The sequence below is a fragment of the Photinus pyralis genome, unplaced genomic scaffold (genome assembly GCF_008802855.1).
Source record: "Photinus pyralis isolate 1611_PpyrPB1 unplaced genomic scaffold, Ppyr1.3 Ppyr1.4_LG7, whole genome shotgun sequence".
In the NCBI taxonomy this organism is placed as follows: Eukaryota; Metazoa; Arthropoda; class Insecta; order Coleoptera; family Lampyridae; genus Photinus; species Photinus pyralis.
Genome location: NW_022170738.1, coordinates 1,787,243 through 1,808,314, shown reverse-complemented (window position 1 = coordinate 1,808,314; position 21,072 = coordinate 1,787,243). Strand labels below are relative to the sequence as shown.

The 21,072-nt window shown below is 35.1% G+C and overlaps 1 protein-coding gene across 1 annotated transcript; it reads right to left on the bottom strand.

Moving 5' to 3' along the window:
* Positions 1 to 15,389: 15,389 nt before the first annotated feature.
* On the bottom strand, positions 15,390 to 18,398 carry LOC116175453. Its single transcript, XM_031493582.1, has 2 exons — positions 16,805 to 18,398; positions 15,390 to 16,606 (listed from the first exon to the last, which is right to left on the bottom strand). Exons 1-2 carry the CDS (start codon positions 18,396 to 18,398, stop codon positions 15,390 to 15,392), a joined length of 2,811 nt encoding a protein of 936 aa, XP_031349442.1.
* Positions 18,399 to 21,072: the final 2,674 nt, after the last annotated feature.

Here is a 21,072-nt window from a genome sequence, read left to right as displayed (position 1 = left end):
ATGGCGAATTTCAATCAAAAGCGGAAGTACCGCAACATTGTTATGAGATCTCTAAAAAGAGATACTGTGGAGAATTAATAATGGGGGACGTGTGCGATATAATTTTCTGTTTAACAGCGTATGCATGTAGCTACATTCGCAATAATTACAGAAAGTCGAGATTTTTCGCGTTGCGAATGAAAGGGTTGCATAGTAATGATCGAAGTGTCTCGCGTAACTATATACTAACAGTTTGCTATCTTTCAAATTAAGTAAAACACGAATTTATTATACAGCCCATGCAAGAGTTTTTGGTATTCCAAATTTGTTAGTTGGAAGTTTACGCAACATAAAACTTATTATTTATTTTGCAACTCGCCTGCGCATAAACTTTTTATTTAGGGGTAGTACTTTTTCTCATCTAAGTTAGAAGTTCTAACCAAGTTAGCTGTAAATGTCATAACTTCCTGTTTTTGAGGACTGTTATCTTCAATGTACATTATTCAACTGTCTACAAACTTATCAGCGTGTCTCAGGGTTGTCGTTAGCATACGCCGGGGGTAGTTCGGAACTTTTGCGTTACTTTCCACTTTATAATTAAGTTAAATAAAGCGGTATACATTCTTAATAATATGCAAAGCGCACCTAAAATACAATCTAGCCGCTACCAAATATTTTGTGACGCACCTGTTGAATACGTAAGCAGTTCCCAAAATTAGTTCAAAAACAAACTTATTTTGAAGCTGTCAGTTGTTTTCATATTTCGCAGTTTATTACTAAAAATTTTGGAGGTGTACTAGCACTACCGTAATTAACGTTATATATTTATCACTTGAGATTCTTAATAATCATGGCCGCAAGAATCTTATTCCAGCTTCGCATAGTTTCCGAGTGGAACGCGAATCAAGATTTTGAATTTTTTATACTCGTACTAGATGAGATCAGACTTTTATTAAAAGATAGTTTACGTGCGCAGCAAAGAACGAAATTAATTTTGAAACTTCGTTAAAAATTGAAGAAACATTAAGGGTGTAATCCAGTAGTACAACATTTATGCGAAAATAGTGCGATTTATATTTCGTCTCAATTCTGTAAAACATGAGATGAAAGACGGGGCTAATTTTTTTCGTGTAAATTATACATTTATAAAGTATGCTACAGAACAAAATTTTAATATTTAAGAACAAACAATTTTTTAGAGCACTGCCAATAAAAAGTGAACTTTTATAGGTAAAATGGCGTCAACACAAATTATTTTAAAAATCTCCCTGTAGCATACTCAGAAAAAACATTAGCAAACCATAGAGCCATCGACCAACCTTTCACATAAATTACAAAAAATTTTAGACGAAATATTCATTCGAAATTTTTTACGAAAACATGCAGCGTTTAGTGAAGTCAGTCACCATTTATAAATGTACAGTAGGCAACACATCATACAGCAGGCCTGACTTCATTAGCGGCATTGTTGCGTTTATCGGGACTAATTTACAAATAGAAACCGGATTCATTAGAACGTATTATAATTCCATAATATACTGGGTAATAGAATTCACACGAAAAATGTGATTTATTTTTAGGTGAATTAAAAGTTTGCGTCTTTTATGGCGTTTTTTGTAACACGCCTAAAATTTTAGTGTGATAAAATTTTGAGATTATTACCATGTAGCATCCTTCGGAAAGAGATATAATTTGCGTAAAAAGCGTTAGTTCTCATTTATTTTGTGTTGTTCCCGAATTAGACGAAATTTTGAAACACCCCTAAAATTTTAGTGTGATTCAAATTTGAGATTATTTCCCTGTAGCCTCCTTCGGAAAGAGATATAATTTGCGTAAAAAGCGTTAGTTCTCATTTATTTTATGTTGTTCCCGAATTAAACGAAATTTTGTAACACCCCTAGAATTTCGGTGTGATACAAATTTGAGATTATTTCCCTGTAGCATCCTTCGGAAAGAGATATAATTTACGTAAAAAGCGTTAGTTCTCATTTATTTTGTGTTGTTCCCGAATTAGACGATTTTTTGTAACACATCTAGAATATTAGTAAAAAAAATGTACATTTTTTTTTATATCTAATTTATAGCCATAGGTACTTATTCGCTTACATGGGTTATTTTCCAGATAGGGCTAATACAGTTCATGGAGTAATTACTGGGTTAAAAAAAATATACGTCTTATTAAAAACTGGGAAAAGTGAATTTATTGAGGATTAGCCGTTGTTACAATGATTTGCGTTTTCTAATCGATGTTTAATTATATATGCATATTCGTCACAATGACTAATGACCTGGGTAAATTAGCGTAATTACTTGTTTACTTTATACAATGGTTGGGCAGGTAAATTCTTGAGTCTTTGGTTATTCGTTACCATTTCATTACAAGTAAATATTATGCAACCCATCATACGTCAAATAGAATTAAAATTTAAGTGGAATACACCCTTAAAGGGGTGCATTTAAAATTTAGCTAGTTGAGAAAAGGAGTCATGTAACAAAAGTGATAGCAATCTACGCAACTCGTACTAATCTAACGGGATCAAACTATGCAGTAGTAGTAGTTAAATTATCATAATACCTTGCATCAGGTATGTCATCTTTATTTTATCTTTTAAATTGTTAGGATGAATATGGATGTGAAAAATCCGAGTTTTGGACATCGAAAGACCTGTGCGAGAGACGCAGCACTCGAAAATACATCATTTTGTTTACTATCACATAAAAATGTACCAGCATTTCAAACAATAATCCGTACTTAAAGACAAGGCCAATTTTTATTTGTTGTAACCCTGAAAGACCAAAATCAAGGTGTACGTTGTGAGTTTGAAGTGCAGGTTGAGTTGATGAACTCATATTCCCTAAGTTAGTACAAATTAAACGGAAGAAAAGCACTTAATCCGATTTTATTTAATAAGGTGTGAATTCAAATTTAGTTTTTGTTAAAGAAAGTGTGCTCTTCAGGTTTAAAGGACTAGAAGTATATAGAAGTATTATTTTATTTAGACCTTAAGGCTGGACAGTACATACAGAACGGAGTATGTAAAGTTGCCTATTGTCAATCCCCAAATTTGGTTATTTATAATATTAATTTGTGTTCGATGGTAAAAACATAAACTTAGTCCAATTATAATGCATATTTTCTATCTGTATAAAACCAGCCACGCGGCGGAAGCTATCTTTTCGCGCTTTTGAGGAAAACTTTTAAGTTGTTTTTCCAAGATAACTTATCTATAAATGAAGTTGGAACAATTTCCAAAATTAAGATACGTTCGTAAACTTAATATCTAGGCAATAACGCCAGGAAAATTTATTTCCTTTTTTCTTTTCCAAAATATGACACCCTAACAGCCCTCGACGTTGCCCTTAAAAAAAAGATTATTTTAAAACATTTTAGTAAACCCCGGCGTTATTGTCTAGCTAAAGCATTCACCTTTCACAGGAATATTCGACCCCTTCTTCAACTTCACTCAGAATTAAGATATCGTGGAACGAAATCACGCGTTTTCGGGCAACGGAACGGGTGTACTGTCCAGCCTTAAGGTTTGCTTGAATTTAATGGTGTTGAGAGGTTCCATCCTGTAGTTACGATGTAGCATATCTGAAAACTCAAATTGGTCCTTAAGCAAACGGATCTATATCTATATACACTGCTATATTTAACGCTAGGTACACTGTAAAAATCTTTGCAAATCATTTTGGAGGAAGTAATATTTATGTCTTACCAACATACCATAGCTCATTTTACATCAGTGATACACGGGCATTATTTTATGCCCTAGAGACCTTATTTATACTTAATGACAAAACAAACAAATATTTGCAGGTCATTGAAGATTACTATCAGCCCTCGAGCTTTTTAACTCGTTGCCCTCGAGAATATAAACATCACTTTTATGCCCTTAATACATTAAAAACATTATTATTCACTATGAAATTAATGAAATGAAAAAAAAGTTGACCTGTTACATTCGTCGATCATGCGCTTCTTAATTTATATACCGGAAAGTTTAGATACCGTTAACAATTGCATCTCTTAACTTTATCGTGGATAGCGCGGAATGTTTCCTTTGTATTATAATTAGTTAGTGCACTGCCTGCCTAAATCTTGAATATTGTACCACGTATGTAACACTTATTTGAAAGGTTCTGTATCACGTTTTAAAGGGCAGAAACTGGCCAACGGTTACAACTTCCTAAGAGAGTAAAATAGAACAGCATAAAATCGCAATATGCAGCGGCAAGATATTTACGTAGTCGCGATAAATGCGCAATTACCCGGGAAAGTCAATAATTGTTATCGCCTCCCGTAGATAACAATGGAAGAAGTTGTTGATATAAATATCGTTAAGCCAGATTCTCAATCTCGAGTTTCAGTGTTATTATAGGAAGCTAAGAACAATATATTGCAATTAACTGCAAGTAGAATCTATGGCCGGGATAAGAGGGCAGGCGGATTCAGAGGATAAATAACCCTAGCAGTTTGTAGACTAAATCAAAGCGTTAATCCAGCAGATTTTTCAATGTTTGATTATCGTTTACTCGATTTATTGCGACACTTTCGCTCGTTATATATGAGGCTTTTGCAGACGGTAGTGTAAACTACCGAAGTTACACACATATTATGGGAACACCAGAAATTTAGATTTTAAAGTTAGTGACTGCGCGACCTGAGATTGCAAATCATATCGACGTTGAAAGATGAGGTAGTACATACGAAAGGCTAATGTTAATAGCCTGGTTAATAGTGTAGCGCACAAGATTATTTGTCGAAAAGAAAATATTCCCAAGGTACCAAATTTTCGTGCAGCTTAACCGATGGACTCTCCTTTAGTTACATTATCACAGATCAAGTAGTTTTGTGCATACATCGACAAAGAGACTTGAATACTAACAATCAAAAATCGCTAAAGTTAGCGTGAGATTCAGATCCGGTTGATAAAGGGATACACGAGTTTATCAAGGAATGGGTAAAAAAAGGCACAGAAGCGACAGTAACTTTGTACAATTTTTCTCTAAGACGGTTTTCAGCAAATTTTATGGTAAATGAGTCTTAGATACTAACCCTGTGTTTGGATATTGGTTACGTCCCTATGTATGATATGATACTATAACTACGATGAGCTTACAAAAAGTTTTAAAATCCAAAACCCCTCTTAAGTGAGGAGAGTCCAATCTCTACAGTTAACTTTGTAAAGGGCCACTGAAACTTTTAAGAACCCTTGTTAAAAATTTAAAAAAATCACTTCTACAAAGACAGATTTTGCATATTCAGTGGCTATAAGAACGTGTCTTTTAATTGGCGATAGTCTACACAAAATCTCCATGGGATTCTCATTCCCCTAAACATGCGACAATACATAATCTAACAAACAACGAACACGTTTGTCTTCTTGAGATTCAAGAGATGATAGCTGGCCCCCTTCTACCATCCACGTTGGTCATTTTCCGACCTACGAGTACACTTTCCGCAATCACGACAAGTGACTTCAGGTGTACCACAAGCGAAGCAGTGTTTCCTTAAAGGTTCCGAGCAATATTCCAATTTTTCAGACAGTTTCAGCAGTTCACTCACTCCCCGAAGTACCAGGGCGCACGGGTGTCACATCTACAGCAGTAGCCATACATGCAATGGTTTCACAGGTGGTAATTGCATAGTATAGAGTGGGGCGAGGTTCCTAACTACAATATCTAGCTTAGGGGAAACCCCCAAACAAAGGAAAAGGTAGTGCGATTTGAAAATGGTAAAACCGTAATACAAATTACAAACACAATAATATCAACATGTACGTGACTCGCCCCAATCTAAGGATTATCTATAAACTGACTAGATAGTCGGGCTCTGGACAATTCAATTGTAACGAAACTTCTTCGCCTCAGCTTCCCCAACAACTCCGTACTCAATCACCCCTTGGTAGTCACTTTTAACATTCAGAACGACATTTCTACCCTCAGAATTATAATTACCGCTTTTTAGAACCGGATGACACAAATAAAATGCGAAATACGTCCCCCAAAGGCTTACAGATCTAACACGTGATAAGGTTAACTTCAAATTATTATTCCAGATAAATCACCGATCCCGTTTAAACGGTCTTCAGCGCCAATCTCCTATACCGAATTCCCAATTTCCCTACAGCTAAACGATTTTACCGTAACTAAACCATTTGTAGTAGGATGAATTTAAGAATCACTTTCAGTTCTCACCATCATTCAATTTACCATTTTCCCTCCTTTCACGCCGAAGTCAAATTACGCACGTCAGTTTACACCACTTTTCACCATTCACCTATACTCATCATTAATTTAAATTTGTTTATTTAGAATTATTAGTTATACCTATGGTTTATTCAGATCCTGATTCCGATAGATTTAGTTATTGATTTTCAGGAATATTTTTTTTCAGTTAGGTTTAATTTTTGTTGTTCGTTTTAGAGAGGTTCTAAGGATTTGTCCTTTTATCTTTAAAATAAATGTAATTGAGCTTTTTATAATTCGCGTCGCTGTTTTATGTCCTACAAAGGACCTAAAAAGGGTTTAGATTTGAAAGGAAGACCTATATGGAAGTTTCATTGGAACTTATTGGCGATGACTGAACTAAATTCTTTCCGGCTCGAACCATATCTGGCAAGTAAAAATACGAAAACGTACAACAAAAATTACAAGAACCACACCACGAACCTGAGAAAACCATCAATCCTTTGTAAGTTCCGTCACACGAAAAGCATTAGTAAAAACATTCCTCAAAATGGTTTTGGAATCTCCAACTCTTCATATACGTTTTTGTTTTCAAATTAGTTTTAAAAATATAACCAAGCGGAAGGTAATAAGTCACGTAAAAATTTTAATAGGAGCAGTCCTTTTGGCACAATACAGCAAAATGTATAGGTTTGCACCTACAGTTAGCAACACCCTGTATAAGAAACCATTATTTTTCCTTAAGAAACTTTCGGAATAATTATTCCATAAATAACCCCAAAGATCTACCAACAAATAGAAGACCTAATTTGTGTTGCCGAAATCTACGTTTTCGCCGTAAATTAGATACAGAATCGCGAAAAGCGGCGAACAATAATTAATCATCTAACTTGAAATTAAACTCCGAAGAAGCGCCGTTTTGATGGCATAGCCGGTATGCACCGGTAATGAATAAAATAAAGGCAGACAAGTGAGGAACTTTAAACTGCGTTAACTTGTAAGGAATTGAACACGTGTAGCTAAATTCCGGAACATCGTCTAACTTTTAAAAGAACTCTCGCAAAGTTGTAAAATTAACTATAAATTATTGTTGGCGCTATAAAAACGTTTACTGCCTTCTGTCTAGGTTACACGAATTTTATTCGCAACAGGAGGGTGCGTCCTGTATTTCTGTTTTAATAAATTTTGCAGTTTTTTTGCAATGTCGAGATTTTTCTACTGGGGCGCGGCGCAGTGTTGTAAATCGTAGTAATCCGTTTTATTATTGGCGTACATACACCTCCCTTATGGATAATTAGAAAAAAAAAGTGCTTTGCATCGGTTATAACAATGGTATTAGATTTACGATTAACTTTGCGACCAATATACGAGGTTAACCACCTCTATAGTCCCTACGTATGTGGTAATTACAGAATTTTAGTCTTTTCTGTAGATTCATATTTCGATTATAAGGACATCATTACTGTTGGAAGGCCTACAACAGGAACTCTGTCGTCTAAAAACCACAGTTTTCCATGCCGAAATGGAAAATCGTGGTTCATGACACGCAAGCTATTTGACTGCCCCTTGTGAGTAAATATTTGGAGCTTTAAAGTCATTTATGTGATTCAATTACAGCTACTGATCTTATAATTATAAGTTGTCAAAACGTTATTTACGCTTCCTGGTTGCGCTAAGATCAATTCCCCGGGGTAAGTAGATTACTATACAGACTGTTGCACGGCAAGCGTTACCTAAAAGTATTCAGACTTCCATTAATCATTTAAATTAGATCTGAAAATTTGCATACCGACATAGTTTTTCATGATCTATCGAATGAAACTATTATCATGATGGTTTCACTTCCGGGTTTACCGGATGGGGATAGCAACTTTCGTATTTTAAATAAAACACCCTATATTTCATTGCATTATCGAAGTCTACATGAAAATGTACGTCGTTTGATACCACATTTCCCTATACCCAGCATCACAGGTTTTCAAGTTATTAAAGATTTTCCAAAATTTTGATTGACGTTTGACTGCTTTTTTCCGCCATGTACGGTTCCCTTTCGTGAATGAAATTTTGAAAAATACTTACACGTAATATCTTGTATATGTAGTAATAGTAGTATTTATTTAAAGTCAGGAAAATGACAGATTACTGGTGAGAAAATATAACATTTCAATTTTAATATAGGTAGAAGTTTTGATTAATATAATGTGTCAGAGACAAGGTGAGAGATAACATGCCCGTCTGACAGGCGGTAGGAGAAGTTGTTAGGTATAGTAGTTTACATGCAAAACTAAATACTTATTAAACAAAACCAACTTTTTGTGGGTTCGTAAACGGTATGCAAGACAATTCAATCGTCCCTAGGTTAATTTGTGCCCTATATACAAACCGCTTTACATGTTACGGGGGTTCTCCGACAAGTAATCATACGGTGAACATAATAATGCTACGTAATGGAGAAAATAAACCTTTTTCTACTCCTATACTTTAATTTGATATATTAAGCATTTCTCACCTGTACTTAAATGATAATCATTTCGATACAGATTTTCATTAACATACAAGTTTACGACCAATAGAATTGCAGCATCACCGAATAACGACGCATAGATTATGAAAATTAAAGTTTCCATACCAATGACATATCTTAATCTTAATTTTGACAGTTGCTTGGCATAGCGAATTTGTGTTTTCTCCCAATTCCCATTCAAACGTATTCGTAAGACTGCAATAGGCGGTCATTAAATTTGACAGTAGCACTCCGTTGGAACGCATTACCATGACTGCGCATGCTTTAAGGTCCCTGACTTCACTACCTGCACACAATAAAAATCTCAAATTTTGGACCACTTTTTGAAGCCATCGTGGAACCACCTCTCTATAACTCATCATAGTCGTAGCAAAAATAGTGTATAAAACTCGAATTTAATGGCTATTAAGATTCATTACGAAACAAGCCTTGGCGTTTATTTATTGGTGTGTTCATTTAATGTTGGTGTAATAAGTTTGCTTCTGAGTATATTTTACATTTCATGTTTTAAATAATTGATGCTGTGGAAGTAAGTGTATTTGGGTTCGGCAGTGCATTAGCTGACGGTTTCATTAAAACCAAAGTAGTATCACGAATGAATCCGAAAGTCCTATTACTGGATTCTTGCGTTGTCATAATAAACGTAATGAAATAGGTATATTATTGTTTTTATATTCGGTTCATTTCCTCACTTTAAGTCGTTTAAGTATCATGTAGCACAATTTTTCCGCTAGATTTAATCAACTTAATTAGTAGTATGGATTACAAAGTCGAGCAAAGGAAATAGGATACAAAGGGAAATCCTCTCTAATTTCAAATGTAAATGTAAGCAACGTAACGATGGCTGGATTATTAATACATTTAAAGACTAAAACGTGTTACTGTTTTATTTGAATATCTACCTTAAACAAACTGCCCCCAAGTGACCGATAACCTCCGCAAAACGTAATAGTCCAATAAGAGAATCCCTAAACTTAACAGGTGTAATAAATAGAGAACTGCAATTTGTTACTTCCATTTAGTTACACGATGATAAGAATTCATGTGGGGTGGATATGCTTACGTGGTACCTCTCTGTATGGGTTACTTGCATGAACAACGTGGGATTATTCAGTTCATACACCCTGGTTGGAAACTGCCAGTTTTTATCAATGTAATAGGTCCTATCAGATAAAATGAAGGACTCGAAATAATTTTATGGGTAGATCACTATGAAATTAAAATGACAACAGAAAATCGACCCCTGATGACCTTAAAAATTGAATATTACATAGCAAGAAATTGTAGATCATTGGATCTTCATAACTTTGCAATACACCACCAAAACTGATATCATTGAACTTTGATGACCTTGGAAATAAAATAGGTTCTTGGTGTGGTTGTGACCTTTGGCATTAGCGAAAGATATCTCAACGCAAAAGTGGGGCCATTGACCTCTGATGACCTTGAAAGCAAATACTTCACCTTGACCTATTTCCGAGATCACCACCAGGTGGCGAGCTATCTTGAACTGAGCTAGCTTCGCCCCTCTTACACTACTATTGAGTAATCGCAGTAATTAGAGTTAGAAAATCCAGAGCACTCAAACTTAAAGAACTCGAAGAATGTAGATAAGCTAAAGAATCGCTAAAGTTGCGCGCAGTGATCGGAAGAAAATACAGAGACGGATGAACCTGGGGCCTCTGAAGCACAAAAATTGTGGATAGATTTCTAATTCGGTCCACGATTACATTTCAATAGTTTCTTACCCGTTCCTAATGTGGTCATACACAAATTCACTGAAATAAGCGGCATGCAACATCCTAATATTAATTAGAACACACACTTAATCAACTTCTACCGAAATTAATGTAATTAGCCGAAAGAGTCTGATTACGCTAATAGACAAGTTTGATATTCCTAATCCCTCATTTGCTACAATGATTTAAAGCCTTCCGTTTTATTACGGCGAATCCATTAGCCCTCTCTAGTTATTAACAATTGGAAACTTTGGCGCTTTCAGTTTTAAGTTTAAAATTAGGACAATAAAGCGCATTGATTATTAAAGTTTATTATTAATATATAAAATTATAAAGGTGCAGTATATTTTAACCTCCCCCCGGCTTTCCTAATAGGCGCCCCGCCATCGATTGACCGTTAATAATTAATTAGTTTAATGGAACATGTGATTAGATCACTTTGATTATATAACACTGTTTATTTATTTTATGCTGCAGGTAAACGCACGGGTTCTTCAGTAATGGAAGCAAAACGTTTGGGAGCTTTTACATTTTCTCCATTTACGTACCAATAGAATTTGTTATTTTAATGTTTAAGCAGGCGCATAGCTGGTTAATTAAGACTCATTTAGTTCTGCTTTATTATACTATAAAATGCATTTCTCATGTGTACTAGAGATCCAGTTGCAAAAACACTCGTTGGTTTATAATGTTGCCTGCAGCAAATGTTTTATATGGAAAAGTGTAGCAAATGTCATTTTTCCTCCGGTTACAGTATACTAATGGGTTAATGGCTTGCGACATGAACTTCAATGAGTGCACTTTTAAATACACACGATGTCCATCATGATACAAAACTGTTTAGTTTAATTTTGCATTGGATTGGATTTGGTTCAGGTGGGGTAGATTTTTTAATTTCCAAACTATAACTACAAAAAAAATCGTACAAAGCTTAATATTACTCTACATAACTACCATCTACACCAGTACATTTAGTTCAGTTTGCACGTCAAAACCAAGCCCTGTGCAATAAAAAGAAATCATAGGGTGCTAAACCTTGGCTATAGGGCTTACTTTCTGGAAGATTCCCTGTGAGACACGCCTGTGATAATCTAAAAAAAAATAACTAAACGTTCACCAAAGCGTCCAAATGCTCCAAATATATTCTCACCAGTTTCAGATCTGGCGTAAGGAGTCAGGAATTCTATTGAGCACATTTTTTTCATGCCCAAATATTCGTGTGTAATCTTGAATATTGTACTTTCAGTCACATTGCTTTATAAAAAGTAGGGACATCTCGCCGTTTGCGATAAGGGGTTTTAATCGGACGAAATTTAATCAACGTTTTGTGTGTACTCATAAAAAGTTACTTCGAGTTTGAGTAAAGATTGTTTACTTAGTGAAAGATAAACGTTTTTACCGTCCGAGCAGCCGTTGAAAGTTATTGAAATTAGGTAGAGATTGATGCGAAGACCGAAAGTGGAATTGAAGTAACAATGAAAGTTAGCACGGATAAAATACTCGGTTGAATTGACGTACCTGAAGACAAATAAGAATAAGTGTCTACAATGGGATTAACGACCTTACGGGAAGGGTATTTAGCTGCTTATATAGCAAACTTCAGTATTTCTCGAAAGTTCTCGAAGGCTTCCGAACACGTCATATTTCGCGGAAATAATGCATCACATCCGCCTTAGTTTCTTAACGCTGAGGACTAATCTTTTCTGGCGCCTCGATGTCTATCTCGATTTTCAGAGTATCCGCTACAATACATTCCGCCGCAGTTCGGCAAATAACGCAGGAATACATAATATGTGCATGAATATATAAGTCGAATAACGTTATTGACATATAACCGCAGACGGAGATGTCACTTCTTTAAGAAGGTACGGATAATGAAGCAGGTCTACCTTAAAGGACGTTACCATTGACGACGTACTCAATGAAGAACAATGAATTTTATAGTTTAGATTCATTTTAGAAACGGTTTAATATGTCAATGTTAGAAAAAAGCTATTTTTGTACTCATTGAATGGAAAGATAATGTTTCCAAGCATCCTCGATGCACGGGAAAACGACTTTCCCGCATCGCGGTGTTTTTTAGTTTCCGCTGGAGAGCAGGGGTTATGCGCGTTCTTCGGTTGGTAGTACTTATTGAAGTCAACGAACGTCATGTCATGGTTAACTGTCATCTGCTGTAAAATCAATTAAACCGTTGGTTGAGGGTATTTAGTGCGATTAATCGGAAACAGACGTACACTAAGTTTTACGTAAATATATAAACAAGAACTTATAACGCAATCAAATTATTTTTCAGAATTGGAACTCAAGAAAAAGTAAAATTTATTGTTAAAACGTCTTAAAATGTGACCAGTGATATACTGCAACTATTCGCATATATGCAGTTTAAGAAAGCACGTATTAACACATACAAAGCTTCCAAGGATTTTAAATGTAACGAGTGTATTTACGCAACTCAAGATATTCAGTGCAAACGATGCAATGCCGTGACCAGTAGTAGCACTCATTGCAAAGGCAAAATATGTTAACCAAAGATGTGGAAGTTTTAAATGTGACCACTGCATTATTAAAAGTGGGTAGTTACAAAATTATGTTACCAACCAAACATATGATTGTGTTACCAACTCATGATTAAAAAAAAGCTAATTTACAAAACTATTAATTTTGACCTTTTTTACGCAATTCGTTACAAAAAATATTGTACCTAACTCTTTCGGAAAGAATTTTCCCGCATTCGCACTAAATGCAGCACTCCCTACGGTCGTGCTGCAAACAAAGTGCTCATGCGGGAAAATTAACTTACCGAACTTGTTAGGTAAATAACTATTTCATTTCATTTCCAAAATAGAGTCATTTGCACTACTTCTCGTGCAAAATCATTCAATATCTTCCTAGGCGACTGCCGGTGTTCGGGGTGCCGAAGAGTTGTTAGTTTAGAGTAAAAACTCATGTATGTACCTAGTTACTTTAAATATCCTACAGTTCTCTAGATTTATGCGGTTAAACTCAAGTAAATAAGGAATATATTACATAGAGCCTACTTATACTTTAAACGTCTACTCTACGAAACTCGGGGCTAAGTAAAATTGCCTCTAATCTTATACTTTACTCTTTTAGCTTTACCCGGCTGAAGGAAATAACTCGAAGATGACAAACTTTCCAAGTAATAGATATAATCCGTCAACGTAAAAGTTTCAGTTAAACGTGAAGTTTGATCGAATTACGCGGTCAAAGTTCGATTTTTCGTTTTAGAGAACCAATCGAATTACCTGCAAATGCAGAATATTCGAGTAAACCTATGGCTGACGCGACGCGATCGTAATGCACTTTTCCTGTTAATGTCGACGTGTTCAATTGACCGTGAGAAAGCACCGGCTGCTGCACAAAATTGCGAGATGTTTAGAATTAAATTCGAGTTAATAGTTTGTAAGCAAATTCTCGATGTGTTTCCAGTAAAAATTCAATCGCCCTTTGGCGTTTTGATGATTTGCCATTTCGCTAAAAAAAAGTATGCTTGGTTTTCCATAGTTGATCGATTTTGTTTAACTCACGTTCCTTTCGGTCAATTATTGAATGCATTTTACTCTTATTTTAAGCAATAAGTACAGAAGCGTGCATCTAATTGTTAGTAAAGTCTCTTACCCAAATTATCAATCTCTATTGTTTCAGTTTCTCGCATAAAGAGGAGAAATCGTGAATCGCTGCATGTTGATGATAACCAAATGTGTTTAAACACAACAAAATATGATAATGTCCACGCTTTTCAGCAAAAAGCATTAACGAGACACCAAAATGTTAACCAAATCCTGTTCGTATCACATTTACTTACAGAATAACGGGCGGCGTTATAGAGACGCGGAGTTTTTCCCCTTTTTTGCAAGAGCGACCTTTCCGGGAAGTTTATAAAAGATTTTCAACTATTAAAAAGAAATATGTGAAAGAACACGAATCGTAAAGTGTAAAATATGACCCATGAGGAAATACTTAACTAAAATACGAGAACCGTTACGATAAGCTTCACAAATCCTTCCTTGCGCCCACCGGAAATTGTTGCACAAAATCATAACGCGCTTAATAAAAAAAAAATGCGTTTTATTGGGTATCAGGGAGATTGCCTACATTTATTGCCAAATTATAAAGAGTTTTTCAGGCGAAAAGGAGGGGAATCGCTGGATATTATGCGTGAAAAATTCGCTGGCCGGTCTCAATTTGGAATTCCAAAAATGTTGACGGGATTGCGTAGGTATTTGCTTTTATTGGCCATATGTCAATTTGGACACGTTTAGGTAGCATACGTGGATAACAAGGTAGAATTGGATTTTACGTAACTGTACATTTTTATGAATTTCATCTTTTGAGGAATATGATATAATATTATTGTGCTTTATAACATCTTTGTCCTCGCAATTTAAATGTATTCAACATTATGGAAATACAGAAGGACCAGCACAGTATTTGTTTTTTAATTACTGTGTTTCGATTTACCTCCTTACTACCACAAAACAATCTTTATGCGTATGGTCTTACCTATAGTTACTATTATTTGTTTTGGAGTTGGATTACTAATTAAAACACTCCCGTGTATTTTCTCTTATCGATCTAATTTATTTTTGATATTGACATAACGAACGTTAAACATAACAATTGAATATCTCATTAATTTTCCCTATTACTTTGATCTGATCAATGACAAATAACATAAATTTGTTGGGACACAACATTCAGTCCCCTATTGAAAACATCCAGGTTTTCAACATTCGTGGAGTAATATCTACATAACTGATTTGAAATACAGAAAACATTGATGAAATTAACTACTACAAATAATGCACAAATATACAACATGGTGATAAGTACAAATTCAAATGAGTAATACTACTAGAGTAACAAACGAGTAACATTAAAACTAATTAATATAAAATGTAAAAATAACAAAGTTGAACTGGACAGACATTTTAGTGATTGTCTATTGGTAATACACATATCTTAGTAATAGGACGTTTCATTACACCACCTTTCGTTTTGATAATAACTACGCGCACTTTTTCATCACTACCACGGTGAATATCTAAGACGCGTCCATATGACCATTGGAGTGGAGGCAGGTTTTCTTCTTTTATGAGCACCATGTCTCCTATTACAATATCTGCTTTGGAGCATTTCCATTTCGTTCGCTGTTGTAAGTGATGTAAATATTCTCGTTGCCAGCGCCTCCAGTAATGTTGCTTGATTTGGTCAACCAATTGCCACCGGGAGAGTGTGTTAATTTTTAATGTCGTAACGTCAGATTCGATGGGAGCAACTAGTATGTCTCCAATTAGGAAGTGACTGGGGGATAAGGCGGTGAGGTCGTGAGGATCGTTACTTATGGGAGTTATAGGTCGGGAATTTATACACGCTTCAATACCCGTTAACACAGTGTACATCTCCTCAAAAGTAAGATTGGCGTTGCCTACAACGCGTTTTAAATTGTGTTTGATTAATTTAATACTAGCTTCCCAAAGTCCTCCATGATGAGGTGCTCTGGGCGGTATAAAATGCCAATTAATATTTTGGGCCGTTACATTCAATTTATTTTTTAATGATTCTGAGCGCATAAGTTTTTGAAACTCACGATCAGCTCCAACAAAGTTCGTGCCATTATCCGAGTAAAAATCAGTTACATGACCTCTGCGAGAGATTAATCGTTTAACTGCTCCCAGAAACGAGTCAGTAGTCATATCTCCAACTAATTCTAGATGCACCGCTTTGGTGGCTAAGCAAATGAATAGCGAAATATAGCCTTTAATTAACCTTTTTCCGCGACCTCTGCCTTCTTTTAACGATAAGGGACCAGCATAGTCCACTCCACAATGAATAAATGGTCTAGCAGCAGAAACGCGGTCAAATGGTAAATTACCCATAATTTGTTCGGATGCGATGGGATTTACTTTATAGCATTTTATGCATTGTCTCAAAACTTTTTTGATTTGATCTCTACCTGCAATAGGCCAATATCTCTGTCTAAGGGAATTTAAAGTAGTTAGTTGTCCTGAATGTAATAATCGAGTATGTTCATCGCGAATCAAAGCCGCTGTTAATTTATGTTTTGGCAAAATAACTTGATGCTTGGTGTCGAATGATAAACTCGAATGACGCAATCGTCCCCCCACTCTTAACAAACCATTTTCGTCTAGGAAGGGATTAAGTGATAAAATTGTACTTTTTGTTGAAATGCTCTTATTATTTTTTAAATTTTGTATCTCAACATGGAAGGCATGATCTTGTAATATACGAATTATGCATATTTCCGCATTTCGTTTTTCTGTAAATGTTAAATTTCCTACTAATTTCGAAGATTTATTATTTACATTATGAACAAATCTCTTACAATATGCAATAATGTGACATAAACGTCTAAATGATGAAATTTTGTCGAAGACTGGTAACATTAACGTCGTGTTGCTTAAAAAACATTTTGTTTGCGTTGACTTTAAATCAGGTATTTCTGATATTTCATTAGTATTAGGTTGTACTGGAGTTTCATACTTTAACGTCATTAGGAATTGTGGCCCATGCCACCACATATCAAGATTCGCCAATTCGCTTGGAAGAGTGCCACGTGAAATTATGTCTGCCGGGTTTTCGTTAGTCGAAACGTGATTCCACATATTAGCATCAGTATTTGTTTGAATAATCGATACGCGGTTTGCAACAAAGGTTTTTAGTTTCGAGGGTTCAATTTTTAACCATGCCAACACAATAGTTGAATCAGAGTAAAGTGATATTTTATTGGGTTTTATATTTACAACTGGGATAATTTTATTCATTAAACGTGTTAGAAGTAGCGCTGCGCATAGTTCAAGCCTAGGGATGCTTATCGTTTTTATAGGCGCAACTTTCGATTTTGAGCATAATAAATGGCTACTTATTAGAGAATTGTTGGAAACGGTTTTAATATAAATGCAGGCGCCGTATGCCCTTTGAGAAGCATCGCAAAACCCATGAATCTCAAATGTTGAGAACCTAGGTGATCCCACTACTCGTCTCGGTATTGAATACGTGGAGATCGTTGGCAAATCTTTGCAAAATTGTTGCCAAATAGTAAAAACGTTCAAGGGTACTGACTCATCCCACCCGATTTGCAATTGCCATAAAGTTTGTAATAATATTTTAATGGTAACAATTATTGGACCCACTAATCCCAAAGGATCATAAATTTTGGAAATATTAGATAATATTACTCTCTTTGTTACTTTATTATTCGTTACTTGATAATTATTTGAATATTTTAAAATATCTTTCTCGGTATTCCATAAGAGCCCTAAAATTTTGCTTTCACATTGTCTATCGAAATTTACGTCATTAGATTCGTTCATTTGGAATTCGGGGATCAACCGTTTATCGTTGGAAGCCCATTTTGCTAAATGGAAGCATCCATTTCTTAATATGCGATCAATTTCGTTTCGTAATTGTAACATTTCTTCAATGGTATCAGCGCCCGTAAGCAAGTCATCAACGTAAAAATCTTCGAGAATTGCTCTTTGAGCGCACGGCATCTCAGTAGCTTCTAAACCTAATTGTTTAAGGCAACGTATCGCGAGGTATGGTGCCGAGGTTGTACCGTACGTGACGGTGTTTAATTGATAGGTTTGCAAAGAATTGTTGCAATCTTCCCGCCATAATATTTGTTGATATTTGCGATCATCGGGGTGTATTTCAATTTGGCGATACATTTTAGAAATATCTGCGGATACTACATACTGGTAAGTTCGAAAACGTACTAAAATCAAGAATAATTCTTGCTGAAGAGATGGACCGACGTGCAGTAGAGTGTTCAAGCTTAAACCTGTGTTTGTTTTCGCGCTTCCATCGAACACTACTCGTAACTTAGTTGTTACTTTGTTCTCGTTAACTACTGCATGGTGTGGTAAATAAAACGCAATGTCATTTTTGCACGAATCAATGTTTGATACTAAACTCATATGCCCTAATTTAATGTATTCATGTATAAATTCAGTATATCTAGTTTTTAAGTCATTATGTTTATGAAAACGTTTTTCCAGAGAATAAAATCGTTTTTCTGCGTGAAAATTCGAGGAACCTAATTTTGTAGGATCATTTTTAAAAGGTAATCTGACTACGAATCTACCATCCTTATTACGTGTATATGTATTTAAGAAATGATTCTCGCACTCTAATTCATCGGCTGAATATCGACGTATAGGTTATCATTGATTTCCTCTATCTCCCAAAAACGTTTGATATTATCATTGATCACGTTGAGGTTTAATTGATTTACACTACGATCTGTAATATTATTTGATAAATTGGAAAATGTGGCATTTCCTCCGAATACCCACCCTAAATGAGTTTTTTGCAAGATCGGCTGATTTTGAAGTTTTATTTGTCCCACGCATAAAAGTGTCCAAAAAATCTCTGCTCCGAGTAGTACGTCTATGGGCAACGATTTGTGGAAGTTATTGTCAGCTAATTTGATTCCCGATGGAATATGAAATGAATTTTTATCGAAATCAAAGCTCGGTAAACAGTCTGTAATTTTTGGTATAGCTAAGCAATCCATATTAGCCTTGAATGAGTTATACATCGATTTGATAGTAACATTTACTATTTTATTGGCAGAAGACACGTGCTGATTAATACCTACAATTTTCCAATCGATGTCGTTAGCGGGAAGTTTTAATTTGTTTGCGAGGTTGAGTGTAATGAAATTAGACTGGCTTCCTGCATCTAATAATGCCCTACATTTATGCACTCTGCCGCTAACGTCAAAAATTTCCAAACTCGCGGTCGATAAAAAGGTATAAGCGTCCTAGATCCTTCACTCAACGGTATAAGCCTTTGACGTTAGTGTTTTACTGACATGATTACAACTACTTTCATTAGATGTCGATGGATTATTATTTAATGTAGATGATTCAAATTTTTGATTTCTAACGTGAAAACGTGTATTGTGCTTTCGATGACAATGTTTGCACCCCATTGATCTACAATTAATCGTACTGTGACCTTCGCGCAAGCAATTTGTGCAAAGTTTTAACCGCCTGGCTTCCTGAAGAGCATTTTCCGGGGTCAGTTCGTTAAATTTGTCACATGCAAATATAGAATGCGATTGATTACAATAATGACATTTTTTCGGGTTCGATTCTTGCGGGGGAGCACTGCATTATTTACAGAACGTTGCATAGGCGTATATTTTGGTTTTTGAATAAATTGATTCGAAGTCATTTTACTTCCTTTATCAAATTGTAGCGATTCCAATATGTCACATTTATGTTTTAAAAATTCAAGTAGTTCGCTTAAGGCAGGAATTTCAGAAATAATTTCATCCTCCCACTCACGTGTAGTAAGATAGTCTAATTTATTAACTACTAAATGAATAATTAAAACATCCCAATGATCAGTAGGTAATCCTAAGTTATGTAACACTTTTAAATTTAACGTTAATTTATCTATTAATTGACGAATTGCAGTAAAGTTGTCTTTTGTTACAGTTGGTAATGAAAATAAAGCATTTACGTGCGTCTTAATAATGAGTTTTTTATTATGATAACGTTTCATAAGTAAATCCCATGCAATAGGGTAGTTGTCAGAAGTGATAGGTAAGGATTCTAAGACTTGCGCCGCTTCCTTCTTTAAACATGATTTTAAATAATGCAGTTTCTGGATATTAGACAGATTTTTATCATTGTGGATTAAGCTATTGAAAGTTTCATAGAATGACAACCATTGTTCATAATTACCTTCAAATGATGGCAAATCTATCGCAGGTAATTTAAAAGCACTTTTTGGTTTGAATTCAATAGGATTTTCTTGTAGTTGAGATACGATACTGACCGGTTTTAATTTAATTGTTCTCTCGCTAATGACATGAGCTTATAATACTCATTTTCGAACCTTTCGCTTTCTTGCAAATTCCTAAGTGACTCGTCTTCATTGTCTTTTATAGCATACCAAACATCAATTTCTTGTTGTATACTAGAAAATTCACTCAACAAGCCCTGCAATTTATCATATCTAACCTTTAATTCTGTTAATTTGGCATTATCGTATGAATTCAAAAAAGTAGAAAATCGTGTTAGTTGACTTTTTATACCACCACGTTTAGCAATTAAAACCTTTATGTCTGACATTTTTGAGAATATGTAACGTGAACGAGAAAAAGAATTGTGTACTACAATATAGGATTAGGTAATTATTAATGGATGGAGATTTACGTGAATTGATGGCAAATATATGTCCAGCGACGATTTTTCTTAATCAATGCAATGATTTTGGTTCCATGTTCCGTGGCCAGTACTTGAATAAAACGTAATGTTCTATAGCGTTTCGATGATGCGATTCTTCTTAAAACGAGAGACAGGATGACAATTTCGATGATACGGCAATTCTTCTTAATTGAAGACGTTCAGCAATTGAAACCAACGAGAGACGCGACAACGATTTTTTACTCGAAGGACCATGTTTTGGAGTTGGATTACTAATTAAAACACTCCCGTGTATTTTCTCTTATCGATCTAATTTATTTTTGATATTGACAGAACGAACGTTAAACATAACAATTGAATATCTCATTAATTTTCCCTATTACTTTGATCTGATCAATGACAAATAACATAAATTTGTTGGGACACAACA

Excerpts from the sequence above, each read along its gene's own strand:
- LOC116175453 (XM_031493582.1), bottom strand. The coding sequence starts at position 18,398 with ATGAGTTTAGTATCAAACATTGATTCGTGCAAAAATGACATTGCGTTT. Across the intron at positions 16,607-16,804 it reads ATGTCACATTATTGCATATT|ACGAAAATGGTTTGTTAAGA; the intron begins GTAAGAGATTTG and ends ATCCCTTCCTAG.